The 25357-nt window shown below is 43.3% G+C and overlaps 2 protein-coding genes across 3 annotated transcripts in view; one reads left to right on the top strand and one right to left on the bottom strand.

The window, feature by feature from the left end:
• Nucleotides 1-49: 49 nt before the first annotated feature.
• Nucleotides 50-11365, bottom strand: LOC307082179 (endoplasmic reticulum membrane sensor NFE2L1-like). The gene is made up of 9 exons (XM_079745663.1): nt 11150-11365; nt 9645-10325; nt 8986-9183; nt 5974-6246; nt 4586-4648; nt 4289-4447; nt 3681-3852; nt 2794-3459; nt 50-2649 (listed from the first exon to the last, which is right to left on the bottom strand). The coding sequence occupies exons 2-9, from the start codon at nt 9918-9920 to the stop codon at nt 1658-1660; spliced, it is 2799 nt and encodes a 932-aa protein (XP_079601789.1). The 5' UTR covers nt 9921-10325; nt 11150-11365; the 3' UTR covers nt 50-1657.
• Nucleotides 11366-14589: 3224 nt separating this feature from the next.
• Nucleotides 14590-25357, top strand: part of copz2 (COPI coat complex subunit zeta 2) — a 10832-nt gene continuing 64 nt past the window's right edge. Inside the window, exons 1-10 of one of the 2 annotated variants that reach the window (XM_079746914.1) lie at nt 14590-14688; nt 17875-17943; nt 18128-18212; nt 19359-19450; nt 20807-20862; nt 21467-21544; nt 21733-21784; nt 23109-23147; nt 23682-23714; nt 24356-25357. The exon at nt 24356-25357 is cut by the window's right edge and continues 64 nt beyond it. In XM_079746914.1, coding sequence (XP_079603040.1) covers nt 14671-14688; nt 17875-17943; nt 18128-18212; nt 19359-19450; nt 20807-20862; nt 21467-21544; nt 21733-21784; nt 23109-23147; nt 23682-23714; nt 24356-24403 — 570 coding nt within the window. In that variant the 5' untranslated portion in view covers nt 14590-14670 and the 3' untranslated portion in view covers nt 24404-25357. The remainder of the gene's footprint in view (nt 14689-17874; nt 17944-18127; nt 18213-19358; nt 19451-20806; nt 20863-21466; nt 21545-21732; nt 21785-23108; nt 23148-23681; nt 23715-24355) is intronic. The other variant, XM_079746915.1, reaches the window with a different exon arrangement.

Here is a 25357-nt window from a genome sequence, read left to right on the forward strand (position 1 = left end):
AAATATTCAGTGTTAAAGCTGTAATTTGCGAATGGCCCACTATTAATGGTTTTGAACCCTGTTAACATTTTTGGGTTTATCGTACAGTGATGCATAACTTTTTCTAAATGGAATAGCTTGTAGTGCTTTTTTTCAGGCACCCAAATGAACACATTTTTAACAGCATGTATCACAAAACATGATATTGCAGTAAGAGCATTCATTTTATATAATCAGTTTTGAAGAAGGGGGTGGGGGGCAATAATTTATTTGAATTGGGACCTAGTCTTTATTCTTGGTTGAGAATTAAAAGAACAGGGCTGTGGTACATCAGCTATTTCCAGAAAGCTCAAGTCAACTACTTGTGTCGCTACCACGTTTCAGACTACCCCCTGAGATATTCTTACAATACGATATATTGACACCTTTCGGTTTTCCAGTGTGCTCATATCTACAGATTGGAAGAGATCTGGATGTGAATATCATCATACTGTATCTTCCCACGTGGTATCCACAAGTTCAAGTCGTCTGGATTTTATTCAATCTTCCTGGATCTGATAATCCATACATTCGAAAAAGAAGTGCAATCCATGTGCTTGTTCGTTTTGCTGGTAGATCCACTAGCATTTGCTCTTTGCTCTTTGCAATGGGCTACTCTCACAAATCAGATTTAAAATCAGTATCTAAAGTCTGACAAGCTCAAATCTGGGCAAACATCTTTCGACCAATCATGTTGCTGGAGGCTGGGATCTGCAAGCGTGTTATTGGCAAACACAAACTCAGCCGGCAATAGTTGACTGTAAAGTTTCAGTTTTTTTCTGAAAGTTTCAGCCGATTAGGCAAATTACTTTACTTTGGTAGAATATCTGTAAGGGAAAAAGGCGTAATTCTACCTATCACAGCTTTGGTTTCCAGCCCAGACTCTGTGGCGTCTCTGTGGCGTCTTCTTCGTGTTTCATGGTTTCTGGAAGCCAGTTTTAAACATGGTGGTAAATTCTAATAGGAGGGCATTAGGTGGAGGTTAGAGAAAAAATCTGAATTAATGAAACCAAATGAATGAAGGCCAATCCCAGAAGCAATCCTCTGGTAGTTTTTAAGGCTAACATTGACATTTTTTCATAATATGAAAAAATAATCTATATACAGTACTACTTATTTTAGAAGAACTTCAGAGGAGACAGTTACTCTGATTAGGATGAGATACGGACAGCCAGGATCCAGCCTCGCTGTCATTCACAAACATAACACACGTGCGCTATTTCAAATACATGATATGATAGTTTAACACAATAAAAGACATCCTAGGCACAGATAGTTATGTGGTTGTTTTGCCTTGTTTGGATACACACCTTAACAACTTACCGGATTGCTCATGCCATTTAAGATTTTTGGGATTTCAGTTTAAAATTTGAACACACAGCATTTCATTGTCCTTTCTGTGGTTTTAAAGCTTATTAGGGTTGAACTTTTCCAGCCAACAACAGTTTTGATTAATACACCCTGAATATTCATATACCCAGAACCAAATTTAGTAACAAAGTCTTTGTATAAGAGTCCTCTCCCAATTAACTTTTCAGCTAGGAAGGCAGTGAAGTCTTTAGCTTGGCGGTAAAGTCTACTTCCTGTGTACATTGAACATCCCAGTGAACACTGGCGTTCTTCCCTCTCCAAGGAAAAGTTACTTCTTATCTCTGTGTTTCTTGCCGGCTTTACTGTCACCTCGTGGTAATGTCCCTTGTCGCCGTGGGGTGACGGTGACACTCCCATTGGCTCCAAACTGAAGAGCATAATCGGTAGCGTCCAATGGCCTGCCCTCCTCGTCTCTCAGGCTGAACATGACTTCCTGGTAAAGCCCCTCCAGCCTCTGCTCCATCTCCTGCAGAGACTTCAGCGCTTCCTGCTTCTCCCGGCGCAGCCACGCACGCCGTCGCCTCAGCCCGGACACATCCACCTCCAGTCCCTGCAGGGCACCTAGCTTCCTTCTCCTGCAGTTCTGGGCGGCCATCTTGTTCTTTCCCCGGCGGCGTATGTCCCTCACCAGGTTCAGCTGCTGCTCGTTGAGACGGTGATTGGCCAGGAGCTCGTTGAAGTCGTCCACCGGCAGGTTGATGATCAGCTCGTTGGAGAAGGGGATCTTCAAGGACTGCGCCCTGCGGTCGTCCCGGTTCCATGGTTCGACCTCCACAAAGTGTTCAGCGGAGGACCGGGAATACGACTTGGTTCTGCTCTGTCGGGATGAATACTTGGATGGTGTCTTGGAAGTCTTTCCTGTAACAGAGGTGGGGGTAGAGGGCCAGGCCTGGTTGTAGGAGTGGTCATGGCCGATATGCTCCTGCCAAGGCAGGCCATTGAAGAGCTTTTCTTCTTGATAGCTGGAGGGGACCATTTTGTTCACATCGGAGGAGAAGTATCCTCCGACGGCCCCCTCCTCTCCTTCCTGCTTAATGGTCACTTCCAGCTCCATGTCCAGGTTCATTTCCCTCTCCTCTTCCTTCTGGTCATTCTCCTCAGAATAGAGACCTCCTTCACTCGAGCCGGATGAAGAAGAAGAAGAAGAAGAAGAAGAGGACGAGGAGGAATAGCAGGAGGATTCGGAGCCACAAGGAGAGGTAGGGCTGAAGCTGCAGTCCAGAGAGAGTCCAGAATCCGAGTCGGCCTTCTCTCCACTCTCTAGATGCAGAGAACAAGAAAGTGTCAAAGATGGCCAAGCCCTGGCATAATTAACATCAGATATTCGCCTACAGTTATTTAGGCTATTTCTAAGTTCATTTAATGAAATTATAATCACAGTCATCAGACAAATTTGTTTATTACCTTGGCGAAGTGTTCTGGAGTTACCCTGAGCCATCGTTGACCATGATGTACCACCATCGTCTTCCTCATTGTCGGGCATGACGGTGTTGTATGGGCCCGTGTTCCTATTGGCTTGCTCAGGGACAAGGTAACCCTCCTCTTCTAGCCGAGCTGCCATCTCCGGACTGAAGCCTTCCTCTAGAGCCAGATCCAACAGGCTCATCTCATCCAGGATGGTGGCATCCTCAAGAAGATCCCCCAAGGGGCCGGCAAGACCGTAATCACCCTCTTCCTCATCATCAACCAATAAATTACTTAGAGGGAGTATTGGCAGACTGGGATTCGCACCACTCAGCTCTTGAGGGGTCAAGCTGGCCGAGGTAAAGTCATTGGAATAGAAGTTCATGTCAAAGTTACTGGGATCTCCTAGACCAGTGTTTGTGTTATCAGTGATTAAGTTATCTTCAGGGTCTTGCGTGAGTGGGTTCATGTCAAAGGCTGTGTAACCGTTTTCAACATCAACGGCCATGTTAAGGCCATCCAAAGGATCGCCAGAAATCAGATTTGTATGGTCTGGAGTTCTAGGTGAGCTATTGACGTCCATATTCTCCAAAGCCTCGCTCAGGTTTAAACTCATGTTGTGTTGATCCAACTCTGTGCTTGGGGTCAGCGGTAGAAGGCGTGTCTCTGGATGGTGTAGGGAAGCAAAACGTTGAAGAGGCTACACAATTACAGATGTTTTCAAATGCCTTGAGCTGCCCTTTTTATGGTGCAGTTCATAAGCTAGTAATGCATAGCATGTCATTTTGATGCATTTCTTTCATTTTATGCAGAGGACGCAAAATCGCCAAAAGTAAAGAGGAGGTTTTATGAAGCTATCCTAAACAAAAATAATATCAATAATTTACCTAGTGGCAGAGCAGCCTCCATCAGATGAACATCTTGGTAAATCATCTGATTGTCATTGCGGCTGTTTGAGTTGCTTTGGTAATTGCTCAAAATGGCAGCATCCAATGGAGTCTGAACTGGCCCAGACATCCCATCTTGGTAACTTGGAAACCGGGAGCTAACATCTAGACCCTGAACGAGAAGAAACTGGTATTAGCATGTAGGGGTGGGAAAAATAATAGATTCTTCGATGCATCGCGACTCTCTCTAGAACGATTCCGTCTCGTTGCAGATAAATTAATAATCAGAATTTTAATTTAAAAAGTTTTTTTTTTTTTTTTAATTATTTCGCCTGCTGCAACATTCTGTTCTGTTCTGATGTCTTTAATGAACATCACAAAAGTAGGAAGTGATTAGCAAACTCTGAGTAGCAAACTCAGATCTATATGTACGTTTTTGAAAATCACGCATGGAAATGTACATAAAACAAATTGTTCCATCGATAATCGTTTTAGAATCGGAATCGAATCGAATCGTGAGGTGCCAAGAGATTCCCACCCCTATTAGCACGGCCCATGGTGAAGAAACAACCAGTTTAAACAGGCTAATCGCCAGTGTTTCCACTTACATGAGGCTCCATGATTGCCAACAGGTCTTCCCACTGTAGCTCGAGGTCCAGGGGGGGCTGCTCTGAGGGAATCAGAGGGGACAGCAGGGGCCCTCTCTCTGCAGACAGAGACTCATGATCCACTGTGCCTCCAATCACAGGCAAGATCTCCTCCGACGGCTGGATGGAAATAGACAATAGGAAACCTTGAATGCTAGAACAGTGGATGGAGTTTCAGGGGCGATGTTGAAAACCAAAGGTTGCATACAATTTGACCAGAAAAATAATTGAACTTAAATGAAATTGAATAAGCAGTACCTGATGTGTTAAGGGGAATGTGTGCTCCAACAACCTCAAACACTCCTGAAGAGAGAGAGACTCCTGGGAGGAAGATAAAACAGAGAGAGAGAAGCTGAGCAATATATTTATATGGGCTTTATACTATACTGAGGAAAGTGTATGTCAACAGATGTTTGTGATTTTTTAACTAATGAATCAGAATTATTACTTTGCCACCAATTCAATGTCAAAAGAGGATGTAAAAACTGTTTTACATACTTCCAAGCCTTAACTTGTTCTACAACCTAGAACTAAAGTCACTTCCTCTAAGATTGTTTTGTATTCACTTTATGCAGAGCACATAATTAAAACATGCATTCTGCGGAATACCCCTTTAACCAGAGGAACCACAATGTGACTTAGTGGTGAAAACCACAACAGGTTACTGTGAAACAAAGTTTATTCACTTTTGAAGGCTTGAAATGAATCCCATGTCGTTGTCCGTGGGTCTAGCCATTCTCAATGTCTGTTTTTATAATGACATGAAAATACACCTGGCATCAAACGTTTCATTGATAGAAGCAGTATGACCTTTGCAAAAGAGGGGTTGACACTTATATTGATCGAAGGTTTTTGAGAACTACTTTTTGTTGGTCATAATACATATCCAAGCCATGAAAAGAGTTCTGTCACAGTACTCACTCCCAATACGTTCCAAAGCTCCAAAGTCAAATCAGGTTTTCACTTTTATTTTGTTGCAATTCAAGATACCACAAATGCTGTGTCATCTGCATTTTAGCATATGGGGACCAACCAAGCAATTCCCCCGAGATGCACCTGCTAGTTGCTATCCTTTCCTAACCGCGGCTCGATCTAGCACTACTTCTGCTGAGATGGCAGCACGCGTAACTTTCGAGAAACCCCACAGCTCAGATTTCAAGCGTGAAAGATGCTTCTGCCAGGCTGACCATGTGTTTGGGTGTCAACTTATTGTAGCGTGCCTTACTATGCATCTTTCCATTCATAAAGTGTATTGAGGCTTCCATATTCATGACTGTACAGCAACATAAAGATTTAAAAGGACAGATCAGGTCATGTAAATGGTGGTTGTTTATCTTTTTCATGATACTGGAAGCTTCCTTTTGAGTTTACTTGCTACTTCCTTTGTTATCGGGAAGAATCATCGCATCTTTTGTTTATTGCTTGTGCCATTAAGAAAGATAAGGGAAGCAAAGGCTTTATAACGGTAAAAAATAGCAAATGTTAAGTTATTCAGAGGTATGGCACTCTCAATCAATCCCCTTGCTGTGACTCTTGAAATAAATCTGAACCAACCAAATCTAAAAATAAAGGCTTAACGCATTGTGCATTTCAACGCAAAGAGCAACATCTTGTTTCCCCTTGTTAATGTGGGTTTTAAGTCCTACCTGCTCTTCATCATTCTGAGCCGACTCTCTGTCGCTGACAGAGTCTCTCCTCTCCCTCTCCCTCTCGGATCTACTGGCAGGTTCCTCCTCCTGGTCCTCCTCCTCCTCTGCTCCATCCCCTGTCTCTCCTTCCTCCTCGTCCAGGGAGTTGCTGTACATCTGATGGTCGGAGAGCACTCTGCGATGCGTCTCCTCCTGCTGGGATCGATCGCTCCGCGCCGAGCCCTGGCTCCATTCACTAAGAGGCCGCGGGATCTCGTCCAACTCTCCAACCTGAGGATGAAGTTGTTTTCATTTTTAGACCATTTACGAAGCAGTATCCCTCCATGATGCCCCTGCCTCTTACAGTGGCATTACCTGGTGTATGCATGGTTATGCAGCTCTTAAAGCGACACAGATGGCCAGTGCTTGTGATGCATACACCAGGTTATTATTAGGCCCTTCAGCCCAGACTGATAAATGCAACACCTTCCATCCCCAGCTTGTTGTTCTAGACTCTAACAGCCATACATTGACATGCCAATGCTCCGCGGAGACAGCCTAAGAATAACTTGAACTTCTTCATGACCTGGCTGGGAGCCCCGTTATAAGCCCAGGGATTCTGCAGAGCCAGCCAAACATGGCAACTTGGCTCATTTTGTAGAGCAGCACACTTCAATCAAGGTGATTAGTGGTTGCACGTGTGTGTGTGTGTGTGTGTGTGTGTGTGTGTGTGTGTGTGTGTGTGTGTGTGTGTGTGTGTGTGTGTGTGTGTGTGTGTGTGTGTGTGTGTGTGTGTGTGTGAATTCTCAACAGGATCAGGTTGGGACCACATGGGCAAATATGCACGCGTGTCCCAGCGTGCTTGGGCATACATCTGCATTTCAAAAATAGAGCCTTGACCCGAACATTGCTGCTGGCAATACATTTAGTTTAAAAGGAGAATGCAGGTCATGTTGTCCGGCTAGTTGATGACAGTGAGAACAAGTTTACAGTCGTGTCTTTGGATTTGTCCAGCCAGTAGAAACTTGATCAAATTTAGCCTGTCCATGTAATGTCTCTTTTCATCTCTGTAAAGTTGCAACCTGCATTGTTTTTATAATAATTATTTTTAAATAATTTGAAAATTTGCATAAAACCTGTGGTATAGTGGTGATGGCCTTAAGACTAAGGACCTGAGGCTCTAGGTGCATAGGTGAGGTGAATAAAGTCTGGTTCAAATACATAGAAAAATCCACAAAAACATGGAAGTAGAGGAGTCAAACCAACAAGGGAAAAAGCTGGCCTGAAGTGGCCTAGAGTAGCGGCTAATTTGAGGCTGGGCACTGTCAATGTACTGAAGTAGGTACGACAACTGCTGCCATGTATATAAATATAACTTTAATGTCAGTCTATTACATGCCCCTCATAATTCACTGCATATCCTCCAGTGAAGTGTGAAATGGTTCTCTTATCAATGGGCCAGCTATGGTAGAATACATACATAAAATATTAAATTATTTCACAATCATGCATTAGTGTCTAGGCAGCATGTATATTCCAATGTGTGCCAGGAGTATTTTCGTTTGTGAGTGTGTGTTATTCTGATGTACAGCCAGCAGAGGAGGACCTGGCCAGTAAACCTTGCGAAAGTGAAGGTCTTGAATTTGTTAGGAAGCGCCAAGCTGGGATTCAGGTTTCAAAACAAGTTACGCCCAGCTCCAAGCCACAATACAACCCGACTTGCACTACAACAGGTCTGAATGTGCAGATGTCATATGTCTAAGTTAATATAATGACAATCCTTGCAATAGAGAGTGTGTGTGTGTCTGTGTCTGTGTGTGTGTGTGTGTGTGTGTGTGTGTGTGTGTGTGTGTGTGTGTGTGTGTGTGTGTGTGTATGTGTGTGTGTTGATGTGTAATTATACCTGGGAGAATCATACATATATAGTCCCTGATGGATACAGACCATGGACACACAATAGAGAAGAGACATGGAAATATATAGACAGACAAACTAAAAGTGTGTGTGTGTGTGTGTGTTCACTGTTCAATTTTGTTTCCTCATCACGCCTTGATTGTACGCTTTCACTTTGATTAATCAGCATACACTTTGATACGCAAACTACAAATGCAGCAGTTTGACAAAAATTCAGCACCCCACATTAACAATGTGTATTTATGTTTTCTTCACTGTAATTGAGCTTTGAAACGCTGTGACATCCCTGGAGGATCTTAACACCGCCTTATCAGTGTTTGTGAAGTATGTGACTCTTAATGGGACTTTCCCGGTTCTGTTTACCCTGGAGATGTGAGTCGTGGTGGCCTTCAAATCACATGTTTGTCCCCAGGGTAAACCCACCCCCTGTAGGGGGTCCTGGCATGCTGCCAGATTCCCGCAGTCACTCTATTCATGTGACTACCTTTATATATCCATAGTTTCACTTTAAGAGTTTATAACAACATTCATCTCTCTCTCTCTCTCTCTCTCTCTCTCTCTCTCTCTCTCTCTCTCTCTCTCTCTCTCTCTCTCTCTCTCTCTCTCTCTCTCTCTCTCTCTCTCTCTCTCTCTCTCTCTCTCTCTCTCTCTCGTTGTTAGGGTCAATGATTTAATTGCAGCAAGTACACTAGAGCAACAATTAACAATAATTTGCAGGCTATGTCTGTGGCTATTTCTGTGTGGGTAACTAACACATACATACAGTCTGTGGTATATATACATATATATATATATATATATACACATATAAATAGCACAACAGATGTATTGTTTCGTCCCAACCTCTGCTATTAGACCGGTATGACATGTTTAGGACACTGTCAGACAATCTGAATTCACCCATTACAACCATCGGAACTAAACCCTTACAGCACCAGGTGGATTTGACTGCTTTTCACAAAGAAGTGATTTACTGTTGGTGTCAATGTTTAGTTTAAAAAAAAAAAGAAACGTATATATATATAAATGTTTTTCTCAAGGCTCTGACACATGGTTGTTATACGGAATGTTCTGGGTTCTGGTCATGTCAAATTCAAAGTTGTTACACCATCTTACCTCCATGTGGACATCTCTACCCGTCTCATTTTCCCCCTGGATTCTGAGGATGTCTCCGGCATCGAGGCCAGGCCCCGCTATGTCTTCTTCTAGCCTCACATGAGCTCTCTCCACTGGGGCGGGCTGGCCATGGTGTTCCCCTGGCAGCATGTCCGGCTCTCTGTGAACCAACCATGCCTCGAGCTCTGTGTTTGGCACCTAGTAGACAAAAGTGTGAGGAGGAACATGAGTCACACTTTAGCACGGCTAGTTAACCCTGGCATCATTTCAGTTTAGAGCCTATGTAATTACTAATGAACCATGAGGCCATAAAATGGAAGTAACCTTTTTTTCTCAGAAAAGATAATGAATGGAAGACTGAAAAAACTCCTGGGGGGAAACAGCACAGAGCCTGAGCTCCAGAAACCAAGGGGCAAAATTACGCCATGTTCCTTGTTTCGTTACAGAGATACGACACCACAGAAAAATCATTTGCACGGGTGGATGAAGCTTTCAGAGGGGGATATTAATAGGTCTTTTTTTTTACAGTGGCCAGTCTTCACAGCATTGATTTGGACTCTTTACAGATGGTTTTTTCCCCGTTTAATAGGGACACCCAGATTTGAGCTTGTCTGCCATCTGACTTAAAATTTGGATCTAAAGTCAGCTTTCGGTCGTACCTGTAATCTATCGAGCGAGCGAACCAAGCCCAGCAGCCGTCGAGAGGTAAACCCGTCAAAGTCAACGTTTTTGGGGTGGCTGGGCTGGCCGTCTTCCAGACGGTTCCAAAGGTTATGGAACTGAGTTTGGGTGATCCCTGCGCTTGGCCCCAGCATCATCTCATGCAGGGGCGACAGGAGGCCGGGTTCCAGTCCCACGTCCACCCTGGTGCCAGACAGGCTGAGCAGGATGGCCACCTGGATGAGGCCTTCCGTCAAGTACTTCTTCAGATACATCGGGGCGTTGGCGATGGGGGCACCGCAGCAGCGACCTCTGCACTCGTTGTCTGAATCCCGACGGGGTTAATGAAATCGACCTCAGGCCGCTGAAATGCGACACATAGGAGGGGGGGCAACAGCACCCCCCTTTAGGAACACAGTGGCCCTACTTTGACGCTTGCAGGGCGCTCAGTCAGGGTGGGTGGTGCACGTGACAGCTAGGTCGACCAAGTGCTGATGTGTGTGTATTTGTGTCTGTTCAAATTGATTTGACAACAACGGTAAAGACACTTCTGACAGATGGAGGGATCTCCGCCTCACAGATCTTGGGTGTGGAAACAGTGGACTGGATTTTCCTGGACTAGAATCCTACACGTCTGAGCCTGATGTTGCTTTCGTTTTTCAAATCAAGAAATGGAGTAACTGCAGAGAGAGAGAGAAAGAGAAAGAGAGATATTTATAATATGTGGATACTTAATTATATATTTACAGAATGGGTCGTTGATGTATGTTATTAATGTTACGTAATATAATATTGTGCATTTTGATGTATACTCGTATTTATATGTTTATCCAATTTGTAACCACAATAGTCATGATACCAAGTTGTCAATTTAATTGTGCAACAATTCTAATAGATCATACATCCAGTACGACATAAAAATGAACAGCATTTTACGAAGACTACCCATGCTTGTCAATAACAACCTATTCCCCACCGAGCTCTTATTCCCAAAGCCATGCTTCGACTCGACAGTGAACTGACAGTTGAATTGTTAAGGAGATAAGGATAGAAACAGGATGGTTATCATGCGGGGAGGGCTGTCCGGTGTTATCGCTGGTATTCAGTAACTCCGACCTACTTCTAGAAACGTGTTTGGTAACCAACTACCAACCCGTAGCTTACTCACTGTCGCCACATGATGTAATCGCCACAAGGAAAGTTATTTCCTCTACCTCCCAACCAGTCACAATGAGTTGAGTTAATACTTTCTTTTGTGGATGTTGTTTACTCCGTGTTGTGATACGGACCACAAAGGGATCGTTCATTCGAGGCTAAAGTTTTCGTCCTCCAAAAATACCCCGGTAGCTGTTTATTAGTAAAACATTCCATAATATGACAAATACTCTCCGATCGTTTGATTCCATCTATAGAGCTCGATTTATTAGATGTCTGTACGTAGATAACTATAACAATAATTGTGCAATCGAAACTGCTGGAAAGACAACGGTTCGTTTTCTCTTACCAGTAAACACCACTTCTCATTGGAGCACTGGTACAGGTGAAGGCGACTCTTCCTGGATTCAAGCTATCGAAATCAGTTGTGACTGAGCGTACTTGAGGTGGGGATTTTAAACTACAGCCTTCGTAGGTTTGTTACACACCCACGATTCCTCCCCTTTTTGGACGTCATTGGAATAATAGACACGCCCCGAAAGGCGAGACCACAGCAGCCATAAACAACTGCAGAGACATAACACGGTGGTTTACCGGTATATTACAATTTAAAGATCATATCATTGAGAAAGAAAGAACATGTCGGCCTCCAATATTTAATTGTATTCCTAAAATCGAAATGTTTTAACATACCTCTGTCACTGGACAAATTAATTTTGTCACAACAATCTTTCTATTGGATAACTATGAGGAAAAAATCTGTCTCATAAACAAAGCACAAATTTAATCTCAACCCCATCATTTTCACTGAGGAATGTGCTGGACGAAACACTCTTTCAAATAAAAGTTAAGCCACATCTTCAGGCGAAATAACCTGAAAGTTCAGTCAAGTCTATTAACTGAAAAATGGACAGTATTTGTTCAATTCACACATACGTCTATAACACAGATATAAATAAAAAAAACATGCAACAGAATAATGAACAGATGGAAGGCATTAACAGTTACATGAATATGGCACTCTTTAAATATCCTTAAACACACACAAAATCCTTAAAAATAGACTCACAAAAGTTTTTACATAGAAAAACCTGCCACTATAGTTTTAGAAATATGTAACCGCACTGGGAAAACATCTGGCCTGGTTGCCCAACAGGGGACCTTTTGGTTAAGCCTGCCTGTTAAGAATTTAGGGTTCTAAAGGGCTCTAAATAATTCAATTATATTAAATTATGTTTCATTCAAGCCCCAAACCTGACCAGAATCTAGGAACTAGGTCGCTAGTGCACTGTTTAATGTCTTCAGATACTTAAACGTCTTCAGATACTTAAAAATCTACTTCACTTAATCAAAGCCTACTAGATCAATCCAGCAATTAGCCACTCATATTTTCAAATACTCTTAGAAGCTGAAAATGATTCAAATTCAGGTAATTCAAAATGAACACAGCAGGGGAAACTTTAACTTGAATGGGGAATGTAAAAGGTATGACATTTCCATGCTGTCCACAAATCCTCTGACCTCCGCCGGGGGGGGAAGGATCTGTTCAGATCTGTTTGCCAATTTGCAAACAGATCTCTTTGCATTTCAACTCTTGGTCCCTTCAAAACAAGCAAGGACATCATGTGGTACAGATTCGAATACTGCCATTTGAAACTATTTCTGATGCTGGGACAATTTCTAAATACTGTTATAAAAGGGAAAATTTCAATAGTGATACAATACAGACCATCTTCACTTGCTTCATCGGCCGCTAGGACTTTTCCTATTGGTCTTTGTTCTCGATTCCCTATTCGGTATTCCCCCCCATCCCCCCATCCCCAAAATGCTCATCTGCCTTGTCCGGCCCGGGACCTTCCTCCAGGTCCCATCCACCTCCTCCTGTTGTCCTATGAGCCTGCTTCCTGCTCCTGTCCCAGGGCTTCCAGCATCAGGCCCATGGGGGACCTCTTCAGGCCGATGCTCTCCAGCTTGTTCTCCACCTTGTTCTTCAGGTTCCGCAGTCGCAGCGAGGCATGGAACACCACCACTGGAGGGACGGGACGGAGAGGAAGTGAGAGAGCGTGACCGATGGGAGGGGAGAGACAGAGAAAGGGACAGAGTGTGAGGAAGAAAAAGAGAGAGAATAGAGGGAGTGAAAGAGAAGTGGGCATAAGAGCAAGGGAGAGGCAGATGAAAGGATTAGTGGGCGGCCATGAGAAATGTTGTTTTTGAGACAGGAGGATGCAGTCAGGAAGAGGGGAGGAGGCTACAAAGATGTAATTAATGTGTAATTAGACCTCGGAGATTGAGATGTTTGTAGTCCCTGAGGGTAACAGACTATTGACACACAATAGAGAAGAGACATGGACATATATAGACAAACACAAAAACAGTGCGCGCGTGCGCGTGTGTGTGTGTTCTTACAGAGTATAGGGAAGACAATCCAAAACAGGAATATAGACACACTCCCCAGCAGTGACAAAATTATGTAACTGGCCAAAAGTATGGCTAGAAGGCAAAACAAAGGGTGGTTTCTACGGAAACGACGAAGGAGAGCATGGTTCTCGGCAGCCCAGACGAAGCCCACAAACAGAACCACCACCACCGTCGTCTCCAGGACCAAATGGAAGAGCCAGAAAAAGCTGTAAAGAAACAATGCACAACAAAAAGAGTTATTATAGCAATATTGAGAAACGCTGCATTGAAGAGAGAGGTGTGTGTGTGAAAGGCCAGGTCTACTTAATTCATGTTAGTGGTTTTGATTTAGCAATTACTCTACTTGAATATATCGTTGTACAGTCGTTGAGCAGTTTAATACCCACTTGAAAACCCAATCCAGTAGCATACGCAACAATTGCATTTTAGTTTGGTATTGTAATTTATTATGGGTAGGCCTACTTTGTTAAGGGAAAAGGCTGCACTTTTCGGTGCAACATCCTCTAATATAAAGTAAAGATTATTGTATTGTATTGCGCTATGAAGTTCTACAAATTTATACATATATATTATATTTATACTATTATATTATTAATGGCATGCATTTATATCCATTTACAATTTCTAGTTGGTTCACGAAGAGAGCGTGAGAAAGGGGAATGACCGCGTCACAACTCACCCAGGAATGACCAGAAAGCTCAACGCTGAAACAAAATAATTAGTCTGATAGTACAATAAGTTGTTAATTATTCGATTGTTCCATCGTTCCGAGTTACGGAAATCGGGAAGGGCAAAGCGGGCCGAACCCAGCAGAAAATCATCCAGGGTCCGGAGGGGTGGTGGCTGGACGTCTTGCATTTTGCAAAATGATAACAGAGTCAGACTGCAAACCTCTGCATTCGTCCTTTTAATGTAGGTTCGAGAGCCTTAAGGTTGCTTGGTTATTACGCATTAGGACTCCAGCGAGTTCAACGACAGAACATTTAAACAAATATAAATCATACCGAATCAAACATTGTGTAAATAATTATTTTATCCTTCATACGTATTCAATTATATTGTTTCCGCTGCTATTAGTTTTAAGTTAGTCAGTAGTCACAGGGGCTTTTATTTCTAAAGGCTGGTGAGGTCAGTAGTTTCAATGCAGACCGAAGGATCAATTAGAGTCGTTGTCGCCCCCCCCATTTTGTCACTACTGCCTCGAGATTATATGGCCCACGCTGCTCAAATATTGGCAATGCATCTGCATATATCACAAAGATGTTGCGTTTCACCCGTAAGCGTGAATGTATGTCTTTTACTTTGAAAGTACAGCCGCTGAGCTGGAGCTCTTCTACCGGCTGCCGCTGCGCCTGTGCGTGCTATCCGGTTGGCTGCGTAAACGCGCTCGCGCAGCGGCACTACTAGGATGACAGCTCAGACCTGTCCACGTCAACAGCGAACACAGACGCGATGGATTCCATGTCCATGGTAAGCGACCGTCGATCACACGGAGATTTTGCCTATGCTTTAACGAACAAGACAGCCAACGCACCATCTTACACGAGGTTGTTGTATTGTTCATGTCTGATGTTTACTATTTTCCTATTCAGTGTGTGTGTGTCTGTGCGCCATTTGTTGCATCCCGACAATTTTGGTAGCGTATAGGAGGGAACGACTGCGGATCTATTGCATCTTTCAGATTGCCTAAAGAGATGTGTTTCCATATAACATGTACAGCCCTAACGTTAATTGTTACATTTTAGCCACTAGTTATGCAGTCGTACTGTACACAATTGTTACAAAAGTGTTCGGCCAGTTGAGATTGGGGTATGTAAATGAGTAGCTCACACAGCTGGTCTCTATGACAGTGCAACCGAGTTATGTGCCTCATTCTTTGATTTCTTCTAAAACAAGTATCTTGCGTAATAAAAAGTTTTTTTTCTACAGACCTTCGCTAAACACACTTCGTTTAAGAACCTAGGCCAATGCGAAGCGGACACAGGTCGCACTGACATGCGTGTCAAAATCGGTCGACGTGTAGCCAGGAGGTGCCACGTCCACTGTTCTCTCTCTCCTGGGCTCTCCGTTCCTGCAGCGCGCACCATTTTTTTTCTCTCTCTTTCTCTCTCTCTCTCTCTCTCTCTCTCTCTCTCTCTCTCTCTCTCTCTCTCTCTCTCTCTCTCTGTCAAGTTCCATCGGTTTTTGTGTATGTTTTACCTTTCTTTCCCATGATCCACGTATTCTATCCTTTTCCGCCCGTCTGTTCACCTGTCCCATCGTTATCGCGTTAGCATTTTATTAATATTATTCTTGAATGTCTCCTCTTTCCTCAACTCTCCTCTATTTCTCTGTATAGCCTACTTCTATTATAACTTGGTCTCAGTCCACTTTTCTTTTATTGCTTAACTGTTTTCCTTGCTCCCTACCATCTCTCCACTCTCTCTATTTGTAACACACGGTCGGCCTCCACTCTTACCGTGTCCAGCGCTCCACAGGTGGCCTCGTTATATTACCAACAGTCGGCTGGTGTCCCTCAGAGAACAAACTACTAACACACCCCGAGAAACGGAAGAAGGTATCCTTACATGAGAGCATGTTCATTAGTGCTGGCCAATCGTCCACATAGGATGCATTTTCATATTCACAATTATGCACATCGATATTATGGCGGAAATAGGAACTCTTGTTCAGCTCTTACAGTGAGTGTTTTTGTGTGATCTTAAAATAAGAATAGTAGACCAGTGTGCATTACTCAACTTTGGCAGATCTCGACGACTGCTCTAAAGTTGGACTCGTTTTCATTTGCCAGTTTCTATATTTCATTGATTTTCCTCTGGGAGAGAGCAGTGTGCTCTTCAGGGGGTGGAGTGTGTGTACTAGTTCCATTTGGCCAATGGAATGGGAGACCAATCTCTCTTAAATCCATTTGGTCTGCCCTAAACCCTGCATCCAGATAAAACATGTTGGCAGACACACACACTGACAAAAAGTGGCAGACGGACAAATAAAAGTTAAATCTGCGATTTCGTTTTTTTCTTTTTGGTATAGCAACCTATAAGTCTTTCTCCATCACACTGTACACATCAAGGCCCGATGCCATGTCGTGCCTTGAATGGCTTTGAAGGAAATAAACTTATCAAGGTGATAATTTTGCTTATGTAACCTTGTCAAGTTCTACCTGTTATTCTCAATAGAAAGAGGGTAATATATCCAAGAACGAATCTTTTACACACACACGCACGCACACGCACACACACACACACATATAAACACAAATTGGAGCATCCCTGCGGGGAGGTCAGGCCTGTGGATCAGGTGACTCTAATGCCTTGAAACCTCAAAGTGCTCAAATCTCTCTGAAGTTCCACACATTGGGAATCCTGTTAGGCGAGTTCTGTGACAGTGTGTCCACCACACAGTGTGGACACAATAGGCATGACATATTTCACAAGTATCTACCTTTTATTTATAGGCCTTGTGTCTGTGTGTGTCTGTGTGTATATGTCGGTGTGTGTGTGTGTGTATCAGAGAGATTGCACCCTTAAGACAAATGGTATCCAATCCTCATCCAATGGTATCCAATTCTCATCCAACGGTATCCAATCCTCCCCAATAGAATTGCTTCACAACATTCCTCTTCCTCCCTGCGGTCGTCCTTTACAACCCCTATACATCAATCTTCATCCCCCCCTGGGCTGGGTCCAAGTGGCCATTGTTGTGAAGTTGTGAGTACCTGGTCCAAGTTCTGTGATACACTCGGACTGTGAATCTATGCTAGTCAGTGCATAACAGAACTTTGGCCCGCTTGCTCCTGGACAGCACAGAGTCGGACAGACGGACAGATTGTTTTAATCGGTCAGATACAGGGGGAGGCTTGGCCTTCCCTCCCCCTCTCTGAGTTCTGGAGAGTTCCAGAAGAGCCGGTAATTCCAGGAAGACCTTTGGCCCTCGGCACCGACCTGTTCCGCAGGCATTATCATTTAATTGATGCGCAAATGAACTAACACCGGACTAAAACTGTTTAGAAATACAGGGCAAAACTGACCATGATAATAATTATAATATGTAATAATAATATTAATATGTCTCCATACAGTTCCATATTGAAGATCACGCTTACTGCATAGTAGGGTACTTGAATATATCTGGGATACAAATTGGAACTTTGTATGTCAAAACTGATATTGAGAAAGGGGTTTATAGGGCAGTCTGTGCCCTTAAGCACTGAGCTGAACCCGAAGGTTGCACTTGTACAAAATATCACACCACACAGCAATTGTAGAATATATTTATATATTTTTGAATATCCCTGATATAATATTCAGTAACGGAGAGAGCATTTTGAAGTGGAGCGCTCTGTTAGAAACTGTTTATTAAATATGTGCATCGGAGAACAAGGAATATATATTTGCATAACTTGTGGTTTGATGATCCCAAAAATTGTGTGAAATGTAAAAAAGCTGATGTAGCAATGGATCTGATGGTTAAAGTGTGGTAAGTCTCTCACACTTTAAGTCTGAGAGACTAACCAAGGGAGGTTAGATTGACTGAAAGCCAATGGTCCTGTCACTGACCGTCCCACAAAAAAGTTTCCATTGGGTCCCAAAAGAACCATGTGTATCATTGGATCAAGCAAGATATTGTTGTAACCTTATTGCTCATGGTGTGTTCCAGGAGCCGTCCCTCTACACAGTGAAGGCTCTTTTCATCCTCGACAACGACGGCAACAGGTTGCTGTCAAAGGTACGGTTCGGTTAGTTTTCCAGGAAACAGGGAAGTGCCTTTGAACTGTATAATTCTTCTGTGTGGCGATAGTACATTGTGTTCTGCTATAGCTGCCTTTTTTTGTAGGTTTCTGAAGATACAGCTTTTGTAAAAAATCGATAACAGAAAATGATTAATTCATTAATTCTGTTTTGTGTTTTAGTATTACGACCCTGAGCTGTACCCATCTATGAAGGAGCAGAACAACTTTGAGAAGAATGTTTTTAACAAGACCCACAAGGCAGACAGTAAGTATGTGTGTGTGTGCGTACGTGCGTCTGTGTGTGTATGTGTGTACATCTGTGTGTGATTGTGTGTGTGTGTGTGTGTGTGTGTGTGTGTGTGTGTGTGTGTGTGTGCGTGTGCGTGTGCGTGTGTGCGTGCGCGTGCGCGTGCGCGTGTGCGTGTGTGTGTGTGTGTGGCCGGGCCCCAGTGGGTGTGGATGTTAAAGCACAACCCCTAGGCTGAGTCTTTTGTTTCGCTGTGAACAAGAGCTCCATCATCCTGCAGCTCACTCCCAGGGAGACACGACACCACTGCTCCCAGGTGTCTCTTCTGTCCCCCCCCCCCCCACTTCACGCCACACACACATACACACACAAACACACACACATACACACCACGCACTCCTAGTGGCCACTGACTCAACACAACTCCACAGCTGACCGGGGTCAATCTTCACAAAATTGTATCCATCGGCATGGCAATGCTATGAAACAACAACAACAACAACAACAACAACAACAACAACAACAACAACAACAACAACAACAACAAACATATTGGTTGCCTCAATGAAGAGGAGTAGGTATAGGCTGGTTTAATTGTGGAAGTAGACACCGTGGCTGTCCCTTAATTTGAGTTTAATTTTTGTTTCAGAATTGGAACTGTATGCACGATGAGTTTCCAAAGCAGAACACAGAGTTTCCAGTTCATCTGAATGTTAACCCAATCTGAGGCCAATCAAACCTTTACAATCCAAGGTTTTAGGACTCTTAGGTTGAATCTAAGGAACTGACACCAGTTAAAATCACCACCGAGGGTCCTTTGTGCTGGTGAAACCCCACCTGCTACCTGAAACCACAGCTTACTTCTGGGGAGGGATGCTTATTGCTATCTCAATGCAATCCCCCTTTTGTCCATGGAGTCCCTCTGTTGTGTTACTCCCATCTCCTCTTTCTCTTGCCCTCTTTCCAATCCTCCCTATTTCCCCCCTTCATTCTTCTCCTTCCAGTCGGTTTCTCTGCGTTCCTCTGCCCAACTTTCCTCTTTTCACTCAAAACATTGTCTTCAATTTCTGCATCTCATTACTTTACTACCGTCTCTTATGATCTTAATTATAACTCTCTCTCTCTCTCTCTCGCTCTCTCTCTCTCCCTCTCCATCCTCTCTAGATGAGATAGCGTTCCTGGAAGGGATGACCGTGGTCTATAAGAGCAGCATAGATCTCTTCTTCTACGTGGTTGGCAGCCCGCAGGAGAATGAGGTGAGCAGATAAAAAGTGAAAAGTCAAAGTCCTGAGAATCTCAAGCCTTCAGGTGTGCAGATGTAGAGGTTCCGGTTGTGCTTCCGGTTCAACAAAGACTTTACATGTGTTTGTCATTGTCATCGACACTTTGTGAAGGTGCAGCGTTTCTAACACTAAGTGTCATCGCTCTGCCATTACTGACAGCATTAGTGACAGTGTAACACAACTGCTAGTGTAAAGGCTTTCAAAGGTTTCGATATTGTATCACACCCGTCCGCTATGAATGCGGTGAAATGCTGGTACAGGATGAATCTGTCTAACCACAATGAGCGTAACGTAGTAAAGGAGTCTTTTCTATTATTAACAGTTGTTCTTCTCTTACTCCTTCATCCTCTGTCCCCCCTCTGTCCCCCCTGTCCCCCCTCACCCCTCTGTCCCCCCTCTGTCTCCCCTCACCCCCTGTCCCCCCTGTCTCCCCTGTCCCCCCTCTGTCCCCCCCTCCCCCCTCTGTCTCCCCTCCCCCCTCTGTCCCCCCTCTGTCTCCCCTCCCCCTCTGTCCCCCCTGTCCCCCCTCCCCCCTCTGTCCCCCCTCCCCCCTCTGTCCCCTCTGTCCCCCCTCCCCCCTCTGTCCCCCCTCCCCCCTCTGTCCCCTCTGTCCCCCCTCCCCCCTCTGTCCCCCCTCACCCCTCTGTCCCCCCTCCCCCCTCTGTCTCCCCTCACCCCCCTGTCTCCCCTCCCCCCTCTGTCCCCCCTCCCCCCTCTGTCCCCCCTCCCCCCTCACCCCTCTGTCCCCCCTCTGTCCCCCCTCACCCCCCTGTCTCCCCTCACCCCCCTGTCTCCCCTCCCCCCTCTGTCTCCCCTCCCCCCTCTGTCCCCCCTCCCCCCTCTGTCCCCCCTCCCCCTCACCCCTCTGTCCCCCCTCTGTCCCCCCTCTGTCTCCCCTCACCCCCCTGTCTCCCCTCACCCCCCTGTCTCCCCTCCCCCCTCTGTCTCCCCTCCCTCCTCTGTCCCCCCTCCCCCCTCCCCCCCCGTCTCCCCTCCCCCCTCTGTCTCCCCTGTCCCCCCTGTCTCCCCTCCCCCCCCTGTCTCCCCTCACCCCTCTGTCCCCCCTCACCCCTCTGTCTCCCCTCCCCCCCCTGTCTCCCCTCCCCCCTCTGTCTCCCCTGTCCCCCCTGTCTCCCCTCACCCCCCTGTCTCCCCTCCCCCCTCTGTCTCCCCTGTCCCCCCTGTCTCCCCTCCCCCCTCTGTCTCCCCTGTCTCCCCTGTCTCCCCTCCCCCCTCTGTCTCCCCTGTCCCCTCTGTCTCCCCTCCCCCCCCTGTCTCCCCTCACCCCTCTGTCTCCCCGTTTCCTTTCTGCCTTCCTTTATTTTCCAGTTGATGCTGATGTCGGTGTTGAACTGCCTGTTTGACTCACTCACTCAGATCCTCAGGTATGTTTACCAATAGGGGTGTTTTGTGTGTGTGTGTGTGTGTGTCTGTGTGGGGGGGGGTGTACGCGCCAGTGTTCCAGGAACCTGTACTTTTCAACTGCAATATTTGCAACCGAACAGCAGCTGTGCTGGTTGCCATGGAAACCGATGCGGTAGCAATGCAGGGGGACAGGGATAATGCATGCACATACACAAAAAACGTAGCACACACACACACACAGAGACTAATGGGTTATCAGACGAGTGATAGGTACTACTAAACAGTGAATTAAATAGGTTGGTTTATATTTTGCAACTTTAATATCAGACTTTATTGCAACAAAGACAAGATGTGTACTACTTGAATGTGGTACGTTGAAATATACCAGGAGTACTTCTTCCGAGGGCTAAATGTAGACTTTGGTGGGTGTTATTTACAGTATCGTGATCAATAACAGCCATTGATATTCTTACACAGCTAGCAATGCAATGATGACTCATGCCGATATTTTGAATGCTCATCTCGTCGATATGTGCTGTCGGGAGGGGGGGAGGGGTCTGCTATCCCATTGGCTGCAGTAGAGGATGGCGCGCTCCCATTGGTTATGCTGTTTGTCTTCCGTAGAAAGAATGTGGAGCGCAGATACCTCCTAGAGAACATGGAAGGAGTGTTTCTGGTGGTGGATGAAATCATCGATGGCGGGTAAGGCAAAGTCACAAATTGGGGATAGGCTAGACATTTAATATATATAAACAATAATATATTAATAATCTAAATAATCTAAATGGAAAACAAACAAAACAACAATTTTCTTGTGTAAATTTGGGTTGTCATGTACCCAGGACGACAATTGTATTATATTCTGTTATTAAAGTTTGTTATGTTTCCAGGGTCATCCTGGAGAGCGACCCACAGCAGGTTCTGCAGAAGGTCAACTATAAGGTAATCATCCATTTTTGCAGAAATATCCCAAATTGCCACACTGTCTGCCCATATGGAATTTAAGAGTGAAGTTGGACATGTCCCTAGGCCTAGAGCGAGAAGAACTGTTCTTCAAACCTTCCCCAAACCATAACTATCTAGCTTGCTTTAACCTGCTTTCTCTCTTTCCCCCTCGTACTTTTCTACCTTGTCCTTTTCACCGACATTTTTATACACATTGTCCATTCACAATTGTTTTCTATCTGTTCCTTTTTTCTATCTGTTCTTATCTGTTCCTCCCTCTCTCTTCCACTCTATCGTTTTTTGATTTATTCTCTCTCCTCTTATCTATTTCCCTTCCCATCCTCAATCCCCCCCCCCATTCTCTTTTTCTATTGGTCCAGTTGGTGTCAGAACAGGCCTATGGTTTCGTCTTGTTCGATTACATCACCGGTAGCCTAGAGGGAGAGGCAGAGAGAGGTCAACTGCTGTAGACAGTTGAAGAGGGTGAGAGAGGCATGGATAACAGGATCTGGAAGGAGAGAGAGAGGGAGGGAGAGAGAAAGGAGAAAAACATTTCTATCAAAATCAATAAGGGGAAGGAAGTCGAACATTTGAACTACTAAATTAAAATAGAAAGAGAGTGAGAAAGCGAGGGACAGTGGGGAGATGGAGGAGACGAACGAGGTAACCGCATGGAAAGAGAGCATGAAGGGTGACGGCACAGAATGAACTCACGCAGCTTGTGATCAGACTAAACTAACAACGTACTGATAATACACTTATTTTACCCTGCTGTGTCATTCTAATGTCGCTAATGATTGCTCTTACATTGGTTCAAACAACCACAAACCCATTCGAATAGTCAAGCGCAGAGCCAATGCCCCCGCACAAAATAGTGAAAAATATGAAAGTTATTTCACTATGATTTTCACTTGTCTAACCCGTGTTGCTGCATAAGTTATTTTACTACTCGGAGGTTATGAAACTCCAAAACCCATGTTTGTCACGGAACTAAGTATAGCTGGATGTACAATCTATGTTTTTTTGTCTACTATAAATCACATATTTTTACCAAAAGTGTCTGCAAGCATTGCTATTTATCCTATTCCTATAACCTATACCATCCTCGGAACAGTGGCTTATATTGACTGACTGAATGAGCTGTGTAATATGTGACTGAAGTCCTGTGTGATTTTAACAAATCCTTATTGAACATAAAAGCAGTACATTTCACTGTCCCCTTGTAGTAATTTGAAGCCCCCTTAGTTTTTCCAATGTTTTCCAATATTCTCTATCCTCTAGCCATGTCTCACACTCTTATTTTGAAATCCTTCTGTTGCAGTCGGATGAGAGCCCGTTATCAGAACAGAGTGTTGCCCAGGTAAGGAATATATTAACACGTATTACTTTATTGGACAAAACCCACTGATGCCGCTTATATCACCTATATACACACACACACACACACAGAGACAAAAAGTACTGCACGCACACATAGGGAGAAACACAGGCATATACCATTGTACTGCATTGTCTGCCTACACTGCGTTTCTGAATGTTTTATTTTAATTCCTGGATTTTCGTATTATCTGTCTTCTCCCTGATAATGATATGGTTGTTATTATTATTATTATTATATTATTATTATTATTATTATTATTATTATTATTACCCAATGATAACCTGATTTATTGATTTGTTTGAAACTATCATAAATAATTAATATCCTTGTATTCATTTTCCTACTACTTTAAGCATTTCTTTGTCTTTGCTTGTTTTTAGCTTATACCTTTTAAATGCATGAATGCAACTTGATTCCTATCCTTCTGCAAGCTTTTGTGTTTGTGTGCATGTCTTTGCATGTGTGTGTGTATGTGTAACGGTTTCCGATAACCTCTTGCTTTCACCCTGGCAGCATATAACAGAAAAACTGGCTCTTACTACGAATGTAAGTTTTTCTGCTAATTGCTTAAGGTTTTACTCTAATCACTCTCACTAAAAGCTCGCTGAGTTCAGTTATTTGGTTCCGGGAGACATCTGCTGTCTGAAACTGACATTACATCAATATGGATTACTTGAATTCCAGTCAGCGTAGATTTGGTTAAATCATAAATAATATGGTCGCTCTTTTTTATTTTTATTTTTATCGTTTTTTAAAGGAATTAACCCAAATATTCTTGACTGAATCTCTGAAACTAATAGCATGTCGGTGAGAAATAACCGAAGAGACACAGCGAGTCCTTTTCTTGTTCACAAAATACGTATTAGGCGACATCTAGTGGGGGCATTGACACAATTTCAATTACGATAAAAATTCACATCCCGTAACATTTGCCTTCGAGTTATTACTGATGGATGGCCCTAGATAATTACTATTATGAAAACATAAGCTGAGTGAAACTGAACGGCATTATATAATGAATTATTTACAACAGCAACCTAGCCCCATAGTCCAACATGTAGCCTATAATCACAGGTGAAATTAATAAAATTTAAGGCTATAATAATAAAAATATATATTTTAAATAAATATATATAATTTATATTACTATTATGATTATTATACTTTTCCTTCTGTTTTCTCCTTAGGTGATACAATCGGCAAAGGAGCAAATTAAATGGTCTATCCTGAAATAAAGGCCGATATGGATCAAAGGAAAGATACTGCAAGGTATATGAAAAATAGAAAAAATGCTATAAGAAGCAAACCCTTTATTTTCTTACTGCGCTAAAGGGACGTTCAGTTTATGGGCTTTCCTGCTGGTAACCAAAATGATTGTAGCTAAAAAATATTTTTTGCTATACAATTATATTTGTATGTTTTGTATGTATAGTTGGATTTGTTTAATTTATTGGAGTTTAGGGATGACTGTATTGGTCTCTAAGCGAGATGTGGTTCATTTAAATAAAAAATATGTAGAAAAGCATATGAAGAAAATAAGTTTAAAATCATATCCAAAGCATTAACCTTAAACGAATATAGTTACTTTTGAAGAAAATGTAGTTCCATAACTTTAAGGTGGCCTTTTTTTTAACATTATTACTGAACGCTGTTATGATATATATTTAACAAATATATATTTGTTAGTGAAGGATGTTGCGATAACATTTTCTCAAGTAAAATTTTAAAAAGTAATAACATGATTATTACATCAATCATAAACACATTATTTCATATGAACAGGCCTATATGTGTAATACATTTGTTTATGTAGTTTTACATTTGCATGTTAATATATATATTTTTTCACCGTTTCCCATTGTTCGGTCAAATACTGAAATTATTCAAAGACTTTGAGGGAAAGGTTGAGAGTTTATTTGTGTGTTTTTTTGTTAAGAATGTAATGTGTTACTGTTTGCACTTTTTGCTTTTCATGTGGATTAAATTGTTTCTATTTTTTTGCTAAGTAATTAATGCATTTGTAGATCATCTAACATATTGGACAAATACATTAAATATCGAAAAAAAACCATCTGTCGCCAAAATTATAGAATAATGTAGTCTATTTTAGTAACAAAAGGGTGATTTATAATACATTTTATATTTTTTTAGTTAAAGCCGAATACATTATGCTTTGTTTATGTGATTTC

This window comes from Pollachius pollachius (genome assembly GCF_949987615.1).
Source record: "Pollachius pollachius genome assembly, chromosome: 11".
Classification (NCBI taxonomy): Eukaryota; Metazoa; Chordata; class Actinopteri; order Gadiformes; family Gadidae; genus Pollachius; species Pollachius pollachius.

Coding starts and splice junctions, on each gene's coding strand:
- LOC307082179 (XM_079745663.1), bottom strand. CDS start 9,920: ATGTATCTGAAGAAGTACTTGACGGAAGGCCTCATCCAGGTGGCCATC. Junction 4,448..4,585: donor CATTCCCCTTAACACATCAG/GTACTGCTTATT, acceptor ATTTCCATCCAG/CCGTCGGAGGAGATCTTGCC. Junction 3,460..3,680: donor GGAGGCTGCTCTGCCACTAG/GTAAATTATTGA, acceptor TACACCATCCAG/AGACACGCCTTCTACCGCTG.